This window comes from Rhinolophus ferrumequinum, chromosome 7 (assembly GCF_004115265.2).
Source record: "Rhinolophus ferrumequinum isolate MPI-CBG mRhiFer1 chromosome 7, mRhiFer1_v1.p, whole genome shotgun sequence".
Lineage (NCBI taxonomy): Eukaryota > Metazoa > Chordata > Mammalia > Chiroptera > Rhinolophidae > Rhinolophus > Rhinolophus ferrumequinum.
Genome location: NC_046290.1, coordinates 91,280,137 through 91,297,732, shown reverse-complemented (window position 1 = coordinate 91,297,732; position 17,596 = coordinate 91,280,137). Strand labels below are relative to the sequence as shown.

At 54.6% G+C, this 17,596-nt stretch overlaps 2 protein-coding genes across 2 annotated transcripts; one reads left to right on the top strand and one right to left on the bottom strand.

The window, feature by feature from the left end:
• Positions 1–1,832: 1,832 nt before the first annotated feature.
• ZNHIT1 (zinc finger HIT-type containing 1) lies at positions 1,833–8,903 on the bottom strand. Its single transcript, XM_033110408.1, has 5 exons — positions 8,752–8,903; positions 4,432–4,602; positions 3,896–3,975; positions 3,592–3,761; positions 1,833–3,497 (listed from the first exon to the last, which is right to left on the bottom strand). Exons 1-5 carry the CDS (start codon positions 8,771–8,773, stop codon positions 3,476–3,478), a joined length of 465 nt encoding a protein of 154 aa, XP_032966299.1. The 5' UTR covers positions 8,774–8,903; the 3' UTR covers positions 1,833–3,475.
• Positions 8,904–9,326: 423 nt separating this feature from the next.
• On the top strand, positions 9,327–16,739 carry PLOD3 (procollagen-lysine,2-oxoglutarate 5-dioxygenase 3). Its single transcript, XM_033110406.1, has 19 exons — positions 9,327–9,886; positions 10,251–10,342; positions 10,483–10,619; positions 10,715–10,878; positions 11,022–11,134; positions 11,302–11,365; positions 11,834–11,931; positions 12,187–12,288; positions 12,467–12,592; positions 12,738–12,859; positions 13,135–13,239; positions 13,352–13,477; positions 13,763–13,904; positions 13,988–14,101; positions 14,288–14,356; positions 14,772–14,876; positions 15,382–15,528; positions 15,787–15,912; positions 16,291–16,739. The coding sequence occupies exons 1-19, from the start codon at positions 9,769–9,771 to the stop codon at positions 16,444–16,446; spliced, it is 2,226 nt and encodes a 741-aa protein (XP_032966297.1). The 5' UTR covers positions 9,327–9,768; the 3' UTR covers positions 16,447–16,739.
• The last annotated feature ends 857 nt before the right edge of the window (positions 16,740–17,596 follow it).

Sequence of the window (17,596 nt, the reverse complement as noted above, 5' to 3'; positions counted from 1 at the left end):
CAGAAACACTAGTGCTTTCTGAGCTATTCCCTACATAAAGGATTCCATGGCCAAGAAGTCTGCAAATATCCTATGCCCTTCATATTCTGCTTTTGGACCGTTTGCAGATGTCCCATGGCCAAGCCAGTCCCCGACCAAGTCCAAAGTCCACATGGAAGGGATTGCACAAAGCACAGACACAGGGAAGCATGTTTCATGGGGGCCCTTTGTGTGACAATCTACCATGGCAAGTACTGGCCCATGTACTTGTTAGCAAACCAATAGTGGGTTTCTCTCTCAGGATGAGACACCTAACTGAGAAAGAGTCTTGTAATTCTGAAAGGCCATGAAAGTGCCCCAGGGATGCCTAAGTCCTCCTCAGTGAATGACAAAAGCCAATTGCAACTCCTGAGGCCACACAGGTACTACCAACCCAAACCCTCCCTCCGCCCCACCCCATAGCTTCTACCTCCTTTCCCAAACTCCAGCCTGCCTCTTCTCATCGCCTCCCCCTTTCGGGGAAACTAACCTGAGCTAGGTCTCACAGTCAGGCATTTAAATATGTGGCTTAAGATGATCACTAGGGTAAGTTTTGATTTCTTTGTCCATCAGCCATGGTCATTGGGCTCTAAGGGCTATTGACACACTTATCCTTTTTAGCATTTATTTTCTCCTTTTCTAGAAGTTAGAGCACCAAGACATGGCCTCTGTCCTCAAAAAGCTCACAAACGAGGAGCAAAAAGAAATGTAAACACCTAGTTATCATAGAATGGGCAAGATGCTAGGGCTACTCTGAGAAACCCTCCAGTTTGAGGGAAATGACTGTGAAAAAGCTCCACAAGAAACTGCTTTAGGTCTTGGGCAATGACATCAACAGCTGTCACTTACCGAGTACTTCCCAGATGCACTGGGCTAGGTGCATGGTCCCATGTCATTTTCACAATATCTGGGAGGTAGCTACAGAGTCAGAGAGATAAAGTGACCTGTCAAGCTACAAAATTGGTATGTAGTGGGACCAAGACTTGTCTAAGACTAAGACACACCGGCCTTCTTCCCAGAACCCTTGGCTCTCCAAACTAATTCACAGCAGTTAAATTCAGTGCTCATTGAGGTCTTTAGCTATGAGCCCCTAAGTCTCCAGCCTTTCAGATCTTAGCATTAACCTCTTCTGCTCCTGTGTGCCCAGGAAGGGGCTGTGGGGCCCCCATCCTGACATTGACTCTAGCTTCTAGAGGCTTTTGGCATAGTGTAGATTTCTCAAAGGCCTGGATGTCTCCCAAGGTGGGGACCAAGTCTCCACTAGTACACAGAACCTGGCAAAAATTGTTCAAGGCTTTCCTTGAGCAGTTACAGTTTTACGTGGGGGTCCAGAGATCCTTCCTAGGGAATGTCAATTGATGACGTGGAGATAACCAGCAACAAAGCAAGGGGAGGTCCCTGAGGTCTGTTTCTGTCCTATCAAGGTCAGTGGGGGAAGGCTCCGGATGTCACTGAGTAGACAAATCTTACACCATGCAGAACCTGTGTGATTCTTTTTGTCACAACAAAACATGAAACAAAGTCAGTGAATTTAGGAAATAAGCCAAAGAAATTGTGCTCACTGGAAATCGGACAGGAATTCCAAGGCAGGTGGACCACAGTGAAGCACAGGGGTGTTTCCCTGCAAGGAAACTGTCTTTTCTTCCAGTTTCTTTCTTGAGTGTACTTCTTGGTGGAGAGGAAAATAGAAAGGTTAGGACCCAGGAAATTTCCCTTTCAGAAGAGACAATAAACCTAAGCCAGGAGTTAGCAGCCAGCAAGTTGGATTCCTCATGTCCCAGTTACTATTGCTGCATAACAAACCAGCCCAAGACTCAATGGTATAAACCTTTTTATTACACACACGGATTCTGAAGGTCAGGAATTTAGACAGGGCACAGCAGAGATGGCTCGTGTCTGCTCCATGATGTTGAGGACACAGCTAGGAAGACTCAAATGGCTAAGGATGACTCGGTGCCTGGGGGCTGGAATCATCAGGAAGCATCTTCACTCCTGTGATAGAAGCCTGGGCTGGGATGGCTTGAAGGCTTGGTCGGCTGGACCTGTGACCGGAGCACCTGCACGCGGCTTCTCCATGTAGCCTGGGCTTCCTCACAGCATGGCGCCTTCAGGACAGTTGGATTTCTTACATGGTGGCTGAGGAATCCAAAAGCAAGTGTCCTAGGGACCAGGCAGAAGCTGCACTGCCTTTTACTGCTTCGCCTTGAATGTCACATGGTCTCACTTCCGCCACTTGCTACTGGTGGAAGTAGTCATAAGCCTGCCCACATCCCCGGGGAAGGGCAAAAAGACCCCATCTTTGATGGAAGGATGGTCAAAAAATTTACAGCCATTGTTTAAAACCACACTTAGGATTGTCTCTAAACTCTGTTCTCACCACCACTCAATACAAAGCCGTCACTAACCCCACTTGTCCAACTGCATGTCTCCAGAGAAAGGACAAGCAGTTCCTTGGGAAAACCCCGAGAACATTTGGGCCAGCCACAAGAAAATCCCCCAAAGTGGGGAGAAGAGCCTAAGAAGGCACCTAACACCGACTTTGCTGGATATCGTTAATATCTTTTGAGGTCATTTGAACAACAAATACTTCCAGAGCACGTGCTTGGCTATGTTTCAACAGGGTATTGGCCAACTAGGGCAGCAGCTCCAAGGAGCTTACATGCTTACAGCTCACAACCCACTTAGAACAGGGGTGGGTGTAAGAAGCTCTACACAAGAGGTACAGCATCCAGGGCCACCCACAACAGGGCCCTCTATACCATGGATTTCCCCGTGCTTCCCAGAAACTTCTGGGTCTTCTGTGCTAATAATTTCACATATCACAGCCCCTGATAACAAGAGCTTCCTCAGGACAACTGTTCCCTCAGACAGGTGACACCAAAACTAAGGGCCCAGTGAAAATAGGGTTGGCTCCTTCTACAGTATCATTCTGCACCCCTGGCCCCCACTCTCACTTCCTTGGCACCAGACCTGGGACCTAGCTGTACTCAAAAGATACTCAGAGGAACTAGAGAAACAAAAACACAAAAACAAATTAACTAATTTAATAACCAAAAAAGTGACCTAAAGGAGCAGCCAAGAAATGCAGGGACATGAGGGTGGCAGGAGAATGCAGCAGCATCTTTCATGGCCGGGGTCCAGACGGGCAGACAGTGGGAAGGGTGATTAACAGGATGGAAAAAAAGACACAGAGCAGTGCGTAGGAGAAACAGCTGGCGCATCACCCTCACCCCCAAAACACCATGTGACCTAACAGGCAGGTGCCTCCTCCCCTGAAACCTTTGGTTATGACAGCACCCCGAGGGCGGGCCCACTTCCCTGCCACACCCCTGGAAGTAAGAATGAGCTTTGCTGGCTGAGTGAACAGCTCCTCTCTTGGTCTGGGGAGCACCTATCTTCTGCTGAGATCTTCTCCGAGGGCTCATGCGTGAGGGCCTTCCTCTCCAGGCTGCGAGGCTTACACGGTCCACTTCAAGCACCTGCAGGCATAGGAAGCCCGGCATGGGAGAGGGTCTGGGAAGCCGTGGGGCTTAGGAGGAAGAGGGTGCGGAGCCGGAGGACGTTCCCAGCTACCTGGTCTCCTGGTGGGTGCCCAGACAGCGCACCGTGCAGTAGCGGGCACCACAGCTGACACAGGTGTACGGGGAGGGGAAGCCGCAGACAGCACAGAAGGGGCGCTGGGGCCGGGAGGGGGGTCCCGCACAGGCTGTCAGGTAGTTGGGGCCCTCAGCCACGCTCAGGTTCTGCAGAGACAAGGGGACAGGCTCCATGAATCTCCCGCCCACCCAAGCAGCAAACCCCTGTCATGTACGGCCATGTCATCTCTGTGGCCTTATCCCTTCCCTGTGGAATCCTCCCTGGCCAGCTCCTCTCTCACCTGCTCCTCCAGCAAGGCCTGGAAGTTTTTTCGGAAGCGAAGTTTAAAATGATCACCTCGAGTTTTCTTCTTTTTCTTTCCTAGAGGTCAAGAGCAATGAGTTACTTGGCATGTGCCAAGGAAGATACCATCTTTCTCTGCCCCATCATTCCCGATACTCTTGTGTTCATTCTGTGCCCACACACTCACCTAGGCCCTAGGTCAGCCTCCATCTACCATCCTTTTCCCTTCCCTCCACTTCTTCAATCCCAGCCTTCCTTTATCTCCACACTCCCTAAATCTAAGGCTTTACATCAGAGCTGGAAAACATCTCAGAGCTCACCTCCTCTATCTTCTTCAGAGGAAACTAAGCACAGACAAGGGGAGAGCAGCTGGCTCAAAGTCACAGGAGCCAGTCCCTGGCACAGCCAGAGGAGTTCCTGGGTCATGGCTCCCCAGCCCGATGTCCTTTCACAACCCTGAGCTCGGCAGACTCTCCCCTTCCTTCAGCCTATCTCCCTGGCCCCACGTCTGCCTTCCTCTTCCACCCGCCTCACCGGTGTCTGCATCATCATCAAATTGAGGCAGTCTCTTGCCAAGCTGGGGGAGTCCTGCGTGGGGGTCATCCTGGAAGTTGTCATTCTCCAAAGCCTCAAGCTGCCTGTTGATGCGGCGCTGCCGGGCCGCCCTGTCCAGCACCCGCCGCTGTCCAGGGTCCTGGGAGCGAACTAGATGGGGCAGGACAAGAAGTTATTGGGGGCACAGAGAAGAGAGAAGCTAGGGTGACCTTGGTTCTGGGCAGTGTGTGGACATCCATGGGGTGTGGAGCCCCAGTTCTCTGATCTCATCCTAGTCACCAAGCCCTTGGCTCTTGTATCTTCTACCAACACAGGAGTTCCCCCTTATCTGCGGTTTCACTTTCTGCAGTTTTAGTTACCTGCGATATGAAAATGTTAAATGGAAAATTCCAGAAATAAACAATTCATAAGTTTTAAATTGTGCGCTATGCTGAGTAGCATGATGAAACCAAGCACCAGCCTGCTCCATCCTGCCTGGGCCGTGAATCGTCCCATTGGCCAAAGCATTCAGGCTGTACACACGCCCCATCCGTTAGCCACTTAGCGGCCACCTCAGTTATCAGATCGACTGCTGCAGCAGGACAGGGCTTGTGTTCAAGCCACCCTTATTTTACTGAACACCGGCCCCAAAGTGCCAGGGTAATGATGCTGGCAATTCAGGTGTGTCAGAGAGAAGGTGTAAAATATGTGTTCATACAGGAAAAAACATAGTATGTATATGGTTCAGTACTATCCGCAATTTCAGGCTCCACTGGGGGTCTTGGGACTTATCTCCTGTCAATAAGGGAGGATTGCTATATATCAGCCCCTCTGGTTTGCTTCCTTCCCAGCTTACTAAGACCAAACCATTTCAGGCACTCATGCCTGTTTTCTATCCCTTTAGCCCCAGCCTTTCCTCCCAATCCCAGACCCAACTACCTCCCAATCCCAGATCCAACCAATGAAATGTCTCCTAAAGACCTCACACCGCTGGCAGAAATCACACGACTATGCTGATGGAGACCACTGTACCCTCAGGGCTTTCAGGCTCCACTGGGACCTAATGCATTTGGCCTTCCTGCTCAGCAATCTCATTTCCTACCTCAAAGGAAACAGGCCACTGACATGTACAGATGCTCATCTTTCAGGCCACCCTCAATCATAATTGCATGGGCACCCACCCTCCCCCCATTCAAAGTGGATGCACCCCCTCACACCAAGACCCACTGCTAATTCCAACTCTTCAGCTCCAAGATGAGTCCTCCCCTCCCTCTTGTATCTTCAATCTCTCCTCCTCAGCTGGCACTTTCCTTTCAGTGGAAAAACCTGCCGCACGCTCTTGCCCAACGTCACAGCTATTCTTCTTTGGCAGAGTGGTCCATGTGATATTTCATTTTCTCATCTCCCGTCCATTCCTCAACCCACAGCAAACCGACTACATTTGATGGGAACTACCCACAACAGTGACCTTCTCGGGCCAAGTCCAGTGTGCATTTTACTTGAGTTCTCTACACTCTGTGTGGACTATCTCCCTCAGGTTAAAAAGTCCCTTCACCTGCTTTCTTGACATGACTCCAGGTTTTATTTTCCCATATCTGGCTTCTGTCTCCCACCTTGCTGTCTCTCTCTGCCTCGAAGGAGACAGCTGTCCCTGTTCTTTCTTAGTCTATAAACTCTTCCTGAGATTTCTAATCCAAACACAGGGCTCTCTCACCCACAAGCAAATGACTCCCAAAAGGATTCTCTCAGTCCAGAACCTTCTCCTTAGCTCCAAAACTGACTATTCAACTGGCTGCAGGAAATTACCTGTTGATCCCATTAACACCGCAACTCAAAATTAAAAATCTTCCCACCCAAGTCTGCTTCTCCTCCTGTAGACTTTCTTCAAGTGAATGGAACCATCTACATACCATTCAAACCACAAACCAAGGAGTTACTCTAAACCCCTCTCTTCGTTACCATACCAGCTGTTGACCAGATTCTGATATTCTACCCCAAAATCTCTCTCAATTCATTAAACAAATATTTATTGACTGCCTGTAACCATAATAAAAACATCAGCAGCGGTAGCTGACACATGGGCATGTCCTATGAGCCAGGCACTATACTAAGCTCTTTGCATAAATGGAATCCTTTAACTCTTACAAATAACCCCGTGGGACAGGTGTCATTATCATGGCAAGCTCACTGGCATTCACATAGCTGTTAAGTGGCGGGGTCAGAATTCACCCCCCAAACTGCCCAGCGTCACAAAACATGCCCTTGATCATTGCAATATACTGCCTCCCTTCCAAGTGCCAGGTGATGCCCTGGGCTCTGGGAATACAACCAGGGCCTACAGACTAGTGAGGAATACAAATAAACAAACGAGCATGGTACGGCATAGCATATGCTATTCTAGGCAAGTGCAGAGTGCTGCAGAGCACATGACAGAAACACCTAGCCTGGCTTTGGGATAGTCAGAAAGATTTTCCAGAGGAATGTAAGTGCAGGTTGAGGCCTGACTGATGAATGGTTAACCTGGTTTGGCGGAGAGGGGAGGGTGTCTCAGGCCTTGAAACCAGCCTGAGAGAAGGCCGGGATGGGAGGCTGTGGTGCCTTCAATAAATTAGAAGTTCTGTATGGCTAGTATATAAAGAATCTGGGGCCGGCCCGGTGGCTCAGGCGGTTAGAGCTCCGTGCTCCTAACTCTGAAGGCTGCCGGTTGGATTCCCACATGGGCCAGTGGGCTCTCAACCACAAGGTTGCCAGTTCGACTCCTCGAGTCCCTCAAGGGATGGTGGGCTCCGCCCCCTGCAACTAAGATTGAACAGGGCACCTTGAGCTGAGCTGCCGCTGAGCTCCCGAGTGGCTCATTTGGTGAGAGCGCATCCTCTCAACCACAAGGTTGCCGGTTCGACTCCCGCAAGGGATGGTGGGCTGTGCCCCCTGCAACTAGCAACGGCATCTGGACCTGGAGGTGAGCTGCGCCCTCCACAACTAAGACTGAAACGGCAACTTGAAGCTGAACGGCACCCTCCACAACTAAGATTGACAGGACAACAACTTGACTTGGAAAAAAGTCCTGTTAGTATACACTGTTCTCCAATAAAGTCCTGTTCCCCTTCCCCAATAAAATATTTTAAAAAAAAAGAAAAGAAAAAGAAAAAAGAGAATCTGTGTGGGGGGTAGTGGTGGGGGTGGATATGAAGTCAGGCAGACCATTAAGAGTCTTTTAAGTATCTAAAGGAACTTGGATTTGGGGATTTTATGGTGAGGGTGACAAAGATCCAGTGAGGGGTTTTAAGAAAGGAATGACATGGCTGGATTTATTACAAGTCAATCTGGAGGTGTTCCCACCCTCATCTCTTTTTATCTGGACTATTCAATACCTAACTGGCCTTCCAGCCTCTAGACCTGTGCTATACAATAAGGTAGCCACTAATCATATGTGGTTATGTAAATTTCGATGTAAATGAATTAAGAGGAGATAAAATTTACAATTCGGTTCCTCAACTGCACGAGCCACATTCCAAGTCCTCAACAGCCACCTGTGGCCACATGGCTGCCATACTAACAGTGCTCATCAAGAACATTCTCATCATCGCAGAAAGTTCTACGGGACAGCGCTGCACTCGTCCCTCCAACCCATCCTCTGCACTGAAGCCAGAACTGCCTTTCTAAAAGATAAATTTGTTTCGGTCACTCCCCTGCCTTAAAAGCCCTTGATGGCTCTGCACTGCCCTCAGAGTTCAAACGCTGCTGCAGTGGATATAATGTCTTTTAAGTGTGCCTTTCCCCAGCCCGCCAGTCTCCTTTACTATTCCTCTGCAAGTACCGAACTGTAAACTGGGCTTCCTAAGCGACTTGCTTTTTCTTGCTTCTCTGCCTTTGCACGTGCGGTTCCCGATGCCTGGAATGAATCCCTGCGCACCTGCACTGAGTGAAACCTAACTCGACCCTCAAGACTCAATCCAAGCGTTCTCTTCACCTCCAAGCCTTCATGGTTCCCTCCTTCCCAGAAGCTGGGTTGAGTACCACTCCTCCGTGTGCATCCCTCTGCCATAGTACGAATCACTCTGAAATGCAATGGTTGGTCTGCATGTCTGTCCCCCTCCGGAAATCCAGTTCTAGGAAAATAAAGATCTGTTTTCCTTTCTCTATCCCCAGCGCTCGGCTTGGAGGAGGCATCAACAAAATGTGAATGGTTTGGGAGACCGCCCCGACGCCAGGATCGGAGGGCCGGGGAAGGGATCTGACACTAATAACTGAGTGAGGAAATCCTAGGCGAGGTTCGGATTTGAGAGGACGAAGGGGGCCAGCCCCCGGGGGTTCACATACCCGAAGTTTTCTTCTCCACCATTTCCACAACACAGCTGACGAAAGAGCCTATTACGCACGCGTACTACATCACCCGCTTTGATAAAGGCATCACTTCCGGCGGCGTGTGCTATTTTGCGCATGCGCAGAATAATTCCAATGCTTAGACTCACTGCCTGATGTTCCCTTGGAGACCAGAAAGCTTTCCGCCATATTTTATATGGGCAAAAGAACTTCCGGCCTTAGTGTGGCTGTGTATTTTGTGGGACCCCTGAAATGGGTCCTTTTAAAGAGGTACATGCCAGTGGTCTTTCGAGAAACGTCATTTTCCTTTGGTCCTTCTTTTGATGCCACCATCACAAAGGCAGCCCCTGGAGCTTCTCCCCCGGGCAGTAGAGATGATGGGCCAGACTCCCACAGAAAGTGGGCGGGCTTGAGTGGGCAATCCCGTGACCCGTCGCCGAAACTTCAACCCCTACTCCCCGGGGCCTCAGACGTCTTGGCCTTCTTGCTCCCTGACACCCGCTCCTCCACTTGTACCCGCTCCGCCTGCCCCCACCGCCTCGCTTTCCAGTCTTCCGCCCCGCCTCCCCAGCACCGCTGAGGCAAGGGCCCGCCTCCGCGGCGTCCTGTCGGACCCGCAAGGGGTCACTTCCCCTCTCCCGGTTTCAATTTCCTCGTGTGTCAGGCGGGCGGTGGGCTGAACTGGCTCGGACCAAAGTCCTCTGCTGGCGATCGCCAGCCCGAGCTCCCGCCCCTCTCCCGCCTCCAGTCCCGGCGCCCCCTCTGCTCGCTCCGCACAGCCCGCGCGCCGGCGCCTGGAGACAATCCTCGCCTTGTCTGGGACGCCGGCATCTAGAGTTTTCTGTAACCTCCGGCTACGCCTTTTTTCCAGGGCGGAGCCCCAACCCTGCTCCTCCTCGCAGTGGGCCGCATAGCAGCCCCGGTCCCCTTCCCAAAGCCCCGCTCGGTAGCTGGGATCCAGGCGCGCAGCCGGAGCGGTGCGGGCCTGTGTGCTGTGCCGGCCCGCCTCCAGCCATGGCCTCCTGGGGCCCTGGACTCCGGCTCCTGCTGTTACTGCTGCTCCTGCTGCTACCGCCGCCTCCTGCGGATTCGGCCTCCGATCGTCCCCGGGGCGGCAACCCTGTCAACCCAGGTGAGACCCCCGGGAGGGCCAAGTGGGCTCCGGGATGACGTGTATGCCGTCCGGGACTTTGAGGGGGCAGCCGGCCTCTCCGACGCTCAGCGCGCTCCTAGGGTCTGAACCGCTCACTCCCCACTCTGAACTAAGGTATCCAGCCTCTCCATGCGAACTGACCCCAAATTCCTGGGTGTCAGTTCCATCCCGCTCTCACTGGGGTCGAAATTTCTCTGGGGGAAGAGTGTCAGAGGGAATTGGAAACAAGAAGTAAGGGACAGTGGCAGAGTTTGAGGGAGGGAAAGGGGCCTACGTGAGTGGAGCGCGTAGGGCACTGAGCTGGGTGAGTGGGTCCCGAATGCCAATTCCCGACTGGTGACAGAGAAGCTTCTGGTGATCACGGTGGCCACAGCCGAGACAGAGGGATACCGGCGTTTCCTGCGCTCGGCGGAGTTCTTCAATTACACAGTGCGGGTGAGGAGAGGAGTGCCCCCCAGGCCGCTAGGAGGGGGCGTTTCCAGCGGGAGGAGTGGGCTGAGGGCTGGATTCCTGGGGCCCCACGGTGAGCCTGGCCAGCCGAATTCCCTCCCTGGCATGGCGGATCTCCCCCACAGACCCTGGGCCTGGGAGAGCAGTGGCGAGGGGGTGATGTGGCCCGAACAGTTGGTGGAGGACAGAAGGTCAGGTGGCTCAAGAAGGAAATGGAGAAATATGCAGACCAGGAGGATATGGTCATCGTGTTTGTGGACAGGTAAAGGGGAGAAAGCGGCGAGGCGAACAGGGGGAGGACGTGAGGGTACTGAGATTTCAAGGAGCTGCCCTGTTCATCCTCCCCTTCCTTGCCAGCTATGATGTGATTCTGGCCGGCAGCCCCGCAGAGCTGCTGAAGAAGTTCATCCAGAGTGGCAGCCGCCTGCTGTTCTCTGCAGAGGGCTTCTGCTGGCCGGAGTGGGGGCTGGCAGAGCAGTACCCTGAGGTGGGCACGGGGAAGCGCTTCCTCAACTCTGGTGGTGAGTGGCAGAGGGCCCGAGGCAGAGAGGCCAAGAGTGGTGGGGTATGGAGTATTCCAGGTGCCTGGGGGCCAGAGAGGGAGTGGGGACAGGTCCGTGGGACCCAGGGAGTCTTGGAGTCAGCACCTCCCCTCCCCCCACAGGATTCATCGGCTTTGCCCCCACCATCCACCAAATCGTCCGCCAGTGGAAGTACAAGGATGACGATGATGACCAGCTGTTCTACACTCGACTCTACCTGGACCCAGGACTAAGGGTGGGGGGGACAGTGGAGGGGGCGCCTGCAGCTCTGTGGGGGTGGCAGACCTCAGGCTGAATGGGAGAGAGCGGGTAAAGGGGCTTTGGGGAAGATGTAAAGAGAAAAGAGTGAGAGATGATGTCCCACCCCCTCTTGAATTAACTGCCGCCTCTCATCCCATCCAGGAGAAACTCAGCCTTAATCTGGATCATAAATCCAGGATCTTTCAGAACCTCAATGGGGCATTAGGTGAGACGGCAATCAGAAGGGGTAATGAAAGAGGCTGCCGCGGTCCTGAATTAAGGAGGGGCTCCTGGTGGGACTGGGGTGGTCCTCAACGCACCTTTATCTCAACTTCGTCAAATATCTGAATGGCTGATAAAATTGCACTGTGCTAACAGTAGTAAAAGCAGTGGCAGTAATAATACCCAACATCTGTGGAATGTACTGTGTGCCACAGCCCTGAGCCAGGGGCTTTACTTCAGTAATTTCACTTAACACAGCAATCCTACGGAGGGGGTTGTCTATGGTTATCCACCTGTTACAGATGAGGAAATTGCCTCTCTGAGGGGCTGGTGACTTGCCCAGGTCACACAGATAGTAAGTGGAGGAGGTCCCCAGGTGGCAGCAGAGAGCCTGGATTCCCCCATATTTAGAAGCACCTGCTGCTTGGCAGCTTCAGGAGAAAGGGAGTTTAAAGCTGGCTTTCTTTCGCAGATGAGGTGGTTTTAAAGTTTGATCGGAATCGTGTGCGTATCCGGAATGTGGCCTATGACACGCTTCCTGTGGTGGTCCATGGCAACGGTCCCACTAAGGTGCCCCTCAGCCCCTTACCCCTATCCCAGGACTGGCCCCACAGTCCCTGCCCTAGCCAGTTCTGACCCCAGCTCCCAGCCCTCCCTCCAGCCCTTCTGAGCAATGGTCCTCCTAGCCCCCGCAGCAGAGGTGCTAGGAGAGGTCCTAAGTGTCCCCTGCTTTCCCTCCCACCCTGTCCCTGTCTGTCTACCTGACCTCCCTGATCACCAGCCGTGGACTTCTCTGCCTCAGCCTCTCCCCGTCTCTTCTAACAGCTCCAGCTGAATTACCTGGGAAACTATGTTCCCAATGGCTGGACTCCTGAGGGAGGCTGTGGGTTCTGCGACCGGGACCGGAGGACACTCCCGGGGGGGCAGGTGAGGAGGGGTGCCAGGGTGGGGCGGGAGAACACACTGAACCAAAAGGTACAGGGAGAGCATGCTAGGCAGCAGTGGAAGGCAAAGCTCCTGAGGACCCCCAAACCCAGCAGGCTTACAGAGGACAGACCAGATGGGGGCCCAGGCTTTCCTCTGAGCCCTGTCATGCATCTTCCAGCCTCCCCCCCGGGTGCTTCTGGCCGTGTTTGTGGAACAACCTACTCCGTTCCTGCCTCGCTTCCTGCAGCGGTTGATGCTCCTGGACTATCCCCCCGACAGGATCACCCTTTTCGTGCATAACAATGTAAGATGCCCTGGCAGCCTCTTGCTGTGGACCCTCCCAAGGGTCCTGCTTCCTACACCCTGTCCACTCCCCATCTTTCCCCTCCCATTCCTCAGGTACCACCTTTTCTGCCCTCTCAGCACCCCTTATTGCCCCCCATCTGTAGGAGGTGTACCACGAGCCCCACATTGCAGACTCCTGGGCCCAGCTCCAGGACCACTTCTTAACTGTGAAGCTGGTGGGGCCGGAGGAGGCCCTGACCCCAGGCGAGGCCAGAGACATGGCCATGTGAGTGAGCCGTGGGCGGGAAGGACCGGTGGGGGTGCAGGGAGTGGGAGGTGGTGGGGTGCCTCCACTGCAGCACCGTTCCCTCTCCATCCACCATCCAGCTTCCCCATGGCCTCGCAATGCTGCCGCCCCATGTGCTGGCCCTCCCCGCCTCTCTTGCGCAGACTACAGAACTTGGGGCCCTGGAGTGAGGGGAAGTTCCACCCACTCTGCAGTCCCCTCCTCCCCCCACCTGCTCGTTTCAACTCCTCCATCTGTGGGTCTGTCACCTCTAGGGACAGTTGTCGTCAGGACCCTGAGTGTGAATTCTACTTCAGCCTGGACGCCGATGCCGTCCTCACCAACCCCCAGGCTCTGCGCCTCCTCATTGAAGAGAACAGGTCATTTGCCTGGCTCAGCCAGAGGGCCCCAAAGTAGTCCCTGATGAGGCCCAGGCTCCTTCCCTGGTAATCGGGCTTGCCTTTTTGCAATTCTCCCTCCACCTGTTCACAGGAAGGTCATAGCTCCCATGCTGTCCCGCCATGGGAAGCTGTGGTCCAATTTCTGGGGAGCCCTGAGCCCCGACGAGTACTACGCCCGCTCCGAGGACTACGTGGAACTGGTGCAGCGGAAGAGAGTGTGAGTCCTGCGGGGCTGCAGCCCTCCTCCTCCTCCCACATGGGCCTGAACGACACCTGCCCCCTCAGCCAACGCCCCAGTTTCAGGGTTCTGATGTGTCTGTGGGGTAGGGACTGACTGTGGAGCTGGACATGAGAGGGTTATGCCCGGCAGTGCTCATTCGGGGACGTGAGAGGGCTTCCTGGCTCAGAGAGTGGGTTGCCCTGAGGGAAGGGGCTCCTGGGATGAACTGGGCAGAATTGTGGGGGCCACCCACCTAGCTGACCCTAGTGTGGGTACCTCCAGGGGCGTGTGGAATGTACCCTACATTTCCCAGGCATATGTGATCCGGGGGGAGACCCTGAGGACAGAGCTGCCGCAGAGGGAGGTGTTCTCAGGCAGCGACACTGACCCAGACATGGCTTTCTGTAAGAGCCTGCGGGACAAGGTGAGCGGGGCAGTCAGGCCCAAGGCAGGGGTGTAGGAGGCAGCCACCCTGGGTGTCCTTCTCACACCCTCCCCCCACTCCAGGGCATCTTCCTTCACCTCAGCAATCAGCATGAATTTGGCCGTCTCCTGGCCACTTCCCGGTATGACACAGACCACCTGCACCCAGACCTCTGGCAGATCTTCGACAACCCCCTGGTAAATGGGGGGCCCCTTGCCCCGAGGGTGCAAATGCCCTTCACTATAGGATGCACACACCCTGGCAGGATCTGCTACTGCCAGGGAGGGGGGCGGTCCAGGGCGTGGGGCTTCCTGGACTGGACCAAATGAAGTGAAGAGGACACACATCCAGGTGCTCCCCTCCGCCCCCCCTTCACCCCCCAGGACTGGAAGGAACAGTACATTCACGAGAACTACAGCCGGGCCCTTGAAGGGGAGGGACTCGTGGAACAGGTGAGCCCCACTCAAGACCCCTGACCACCCTGATGGCCACCGCCCCTTGGGTCCACTGCCTGCATTAGTGGTTTCCAAACTGACTTCCTCGAGGTGCCTTAGGGTTGTCTGCTCAGGCAACATGAAGGCAAACCGACATTTTTGTAAAGGAGTTTGAAAACCACTCTCAGCACCTGGGGCTCCAAGACCTTCCCGCCATTTGTGTTGTTCTCAGCCACTGTTGCTGGCCCAGCCTCTCCCGGCCCAGCCTCTCCCGGCCCAGCCTCTCCTGGCCCATCTCATGCTCAGAGCCCCATTCCCCCAGCTTCTCCCATCTCCTGGCTTCCCTTTCTCTCCCTGCTTTTTCTCGCCTCTGTTGGCGGCGGCTCCATGAGTGTCACCCAGCCCTGTTGTTCTTCCCCCGCCCTGTCCTCAGCCGTGCCCAGATGTGTACTGGTTCCCTCTGCTGTCAGACCAAATGTGTGATGAGCTGGTGGAGGAAATGGAGCACTACGGCCAGTGGTCAGGAGGCCGGCATGAGGTGACCGGGGCTGGAACAGAAAGAAGGGAGGTGCTGGGTCTGATGGAGGGAAACTGGTGTCAGGAGAGGAGGAACAGAGAAGAGTCCCCAAAGGGGAGGGGGCCCACTGGGGGTACCACTGCATTCATTTATTTATTCCTTCATTCAAGAAATCCTTACTGGGCAGGTCCTAAATGCCAGCCACCACTGACCTAGGTGGTGCAGGAACACTGATGGGTTGTGCAGGACGAGCTCTGCCCTCTCACCTGCAACCCAGTGGCGGCAGCAGCAGCCCAGGTGCTGTGGGAGCCACAGGAAGGACCTTTAGCCCAGATGTAGGGGGATTAAGGGACTTCACAGAAGAGGTGACATCTTAGCTGAGAGTTAAAGGGCCAGTGGGAGTGAGACAAGTTAAGAAGTGGTTGAGACTGTTGCAGATGAAGGAACACGGGCTTTAAGGCCTGCAAGCAAGAGGAGGGGGAGGCTGGCGCTGCCCTGTCAGGGGCTCAGTGCCCACTGCCCACAGGATTCAAGGCTGGCTGGAGGCTATGAGAACGTGCCCACCGTGGATATCCACATGAAGCAGGTGGGCTATGAGGACCAGTGGCTGCAGCTGCTGAGGACATACGTGGGGCCCATGACGGAGAGCCTGTTCCCAGGCTACCACACCAAGGTGGGCCACTGCTCCTGCCACCCTGCCCCTTCCACCTTCCCACACGCCAGTGCCAGCTGGAAGTCTCCGTGCTGTACCCTTTCAGCTCCTATAGCATTTGGGGCCCCGTGGAAAAAAGATACTACAGGAGGGCAGCCTTGGGGGGAGCCTGCTTGACTCCTGCAGCCACTCCCCCTCCCTGGATAGGGGCCGTCACCTCCTTAGAAGGCCTCCTGCCTGAGAGCCACCCCTCCAGCCTCTTTTCTCGTGTCCCCATAGACCCGGGCAGTGATGAACTTTGTGGTCCGCTACCGGCCGGATGAACAGCCTTCTCTGCGGCCGCACCATGACTCATCCACCTTCACTCTCAACGTTGCCCTCAACCACAAGGGCCTGGATTATGAGGTGAGCTCCTAGTCCACTTGAGGGTGACCCCAGGGCCCCTACACACACACACACACACACACACACACACACACACACACACACACACACACACACACACGCTTCCCCTGGACCCTGTATCCCTCCCGCTTACAGCCCTGCATGCGGCCCTTGGCCCTCAGTCGCCTTCCCTGCCCCCAGCCTGCCCTCTGCACGTTTCCCAGTTATTTTGCCGATATACTCTCTGGGATCACTTCCAGGCTGGCTGCCGATGTCCCAAACCCTGTGTGTCCCCACCCCCCTCGTCCCTCCGGTCTGCCTCTCATGCCCTTGTATCTGCCTGTCCCCAAACTCCATGTCGGCTCACTCTCCCCTTCTATCCCCTTTTTACCTTCCCAGGGAGGTGGCTGCCGCTTCCTACGCTATGACTGTGTGGTGTCAGCCCCACGGAAGGGGTGGGCGCTCCTGCATCCTGGCCGACTCACGCACTACCACGAGGGGCTGCCCACCACGAGGGGCACTCGCTACATAATGGTGTCCTTTGTTGACCCGTGATACTCAACCACTCTACCAAACCTCTCCTGCCATCGTGCCTTCTTGTGCCCCGCTCCTTGGAGGGCGGTCTGCCTGGCGCCTCGCTTCCTGACTGTACCTTCCGTGTGTCTGGGACTGAATGTGCTGCCTCACCGCCCTGCCACACACACACAGCCCTCTCAGGAAGCTCCGGGAGTCGCCTTGTCCCTCTCCTCAGCTCCCACGGGTTCACGAGAAGAGGGCGTCTGGGGGTTCCTCATGTGATAACTTATTGTTTCTCAGCCTCCCTCCCAATAAAGGAGGATTTATAAGTCGTGAGTGCATTTATCATCTTTCATCTACCTGTTGACCCTGTATCCTTCTTGCCACCCAGAGTAGAGGGAGACCCGGAGTTATTCCAAAGGAAAAGAACAGAGAGGAAAAGGCAGAAGCAGGATGTGAGAACGGTATGGGAGCCTGGACGTTTCCCTGGGTCCCGTTTCTCACTGCCCTTTATTGCCTGAACTGGGGAAGTGCCCGTGAAGGGCCAGACCAAGAAGACTCCTCGTCAGGTTCAGATGAAAGCCAGCCCCCTCTCTTCTCCCTGATTGTCTCATCACTTGATGGCATCTTTCCCTTTATAGGAAGGATGACATAGTCCTGAACTGGGCTCCAGGGACAGTGCTCGGGGAAGGAAGTCTCCCTGAAGGCATGTGTCCTAGGAGGGCAGGCAGGGTGGGGCCTTGTGTGCATCCCAGGATCTAAGCTTCTAGTTAGGCCGTATCAGGAAAGGGGAAGCCTGGTGGGTCATTCCAAGAAAGCTTCCTGGAAGAGAAATGTGAAGTGGCCTTGGAAAAGAGGAGAGACCTCCTGAGAGCAGGTCTTGCTTCCAGCTTCTAGAGGGTCAGCAAGCCCTTGCGGAGACCCCCTTGAGGGGCCCTGAGGACACCCCTTCAGCTTGGTCTTTCCCAGCCTTGCACCAGCCTACCTTCCTGAATTTAGCTCCCAAGTGTTTCCTTGCAGAAGCCTTTTAAAAACCAAACAGGACTGTTCACCTGTCCCGGGACACTTCCTGCCTCAGTCACCTCACTTGTCATCCACATCTTATTCCTGCCTCCTGCCCAGACTGCCAGGAAAACTTGCTCTATGAAACCTGGGGGCTCCGGCCGGTCGCTTGAGTGGGGAGGTCCCC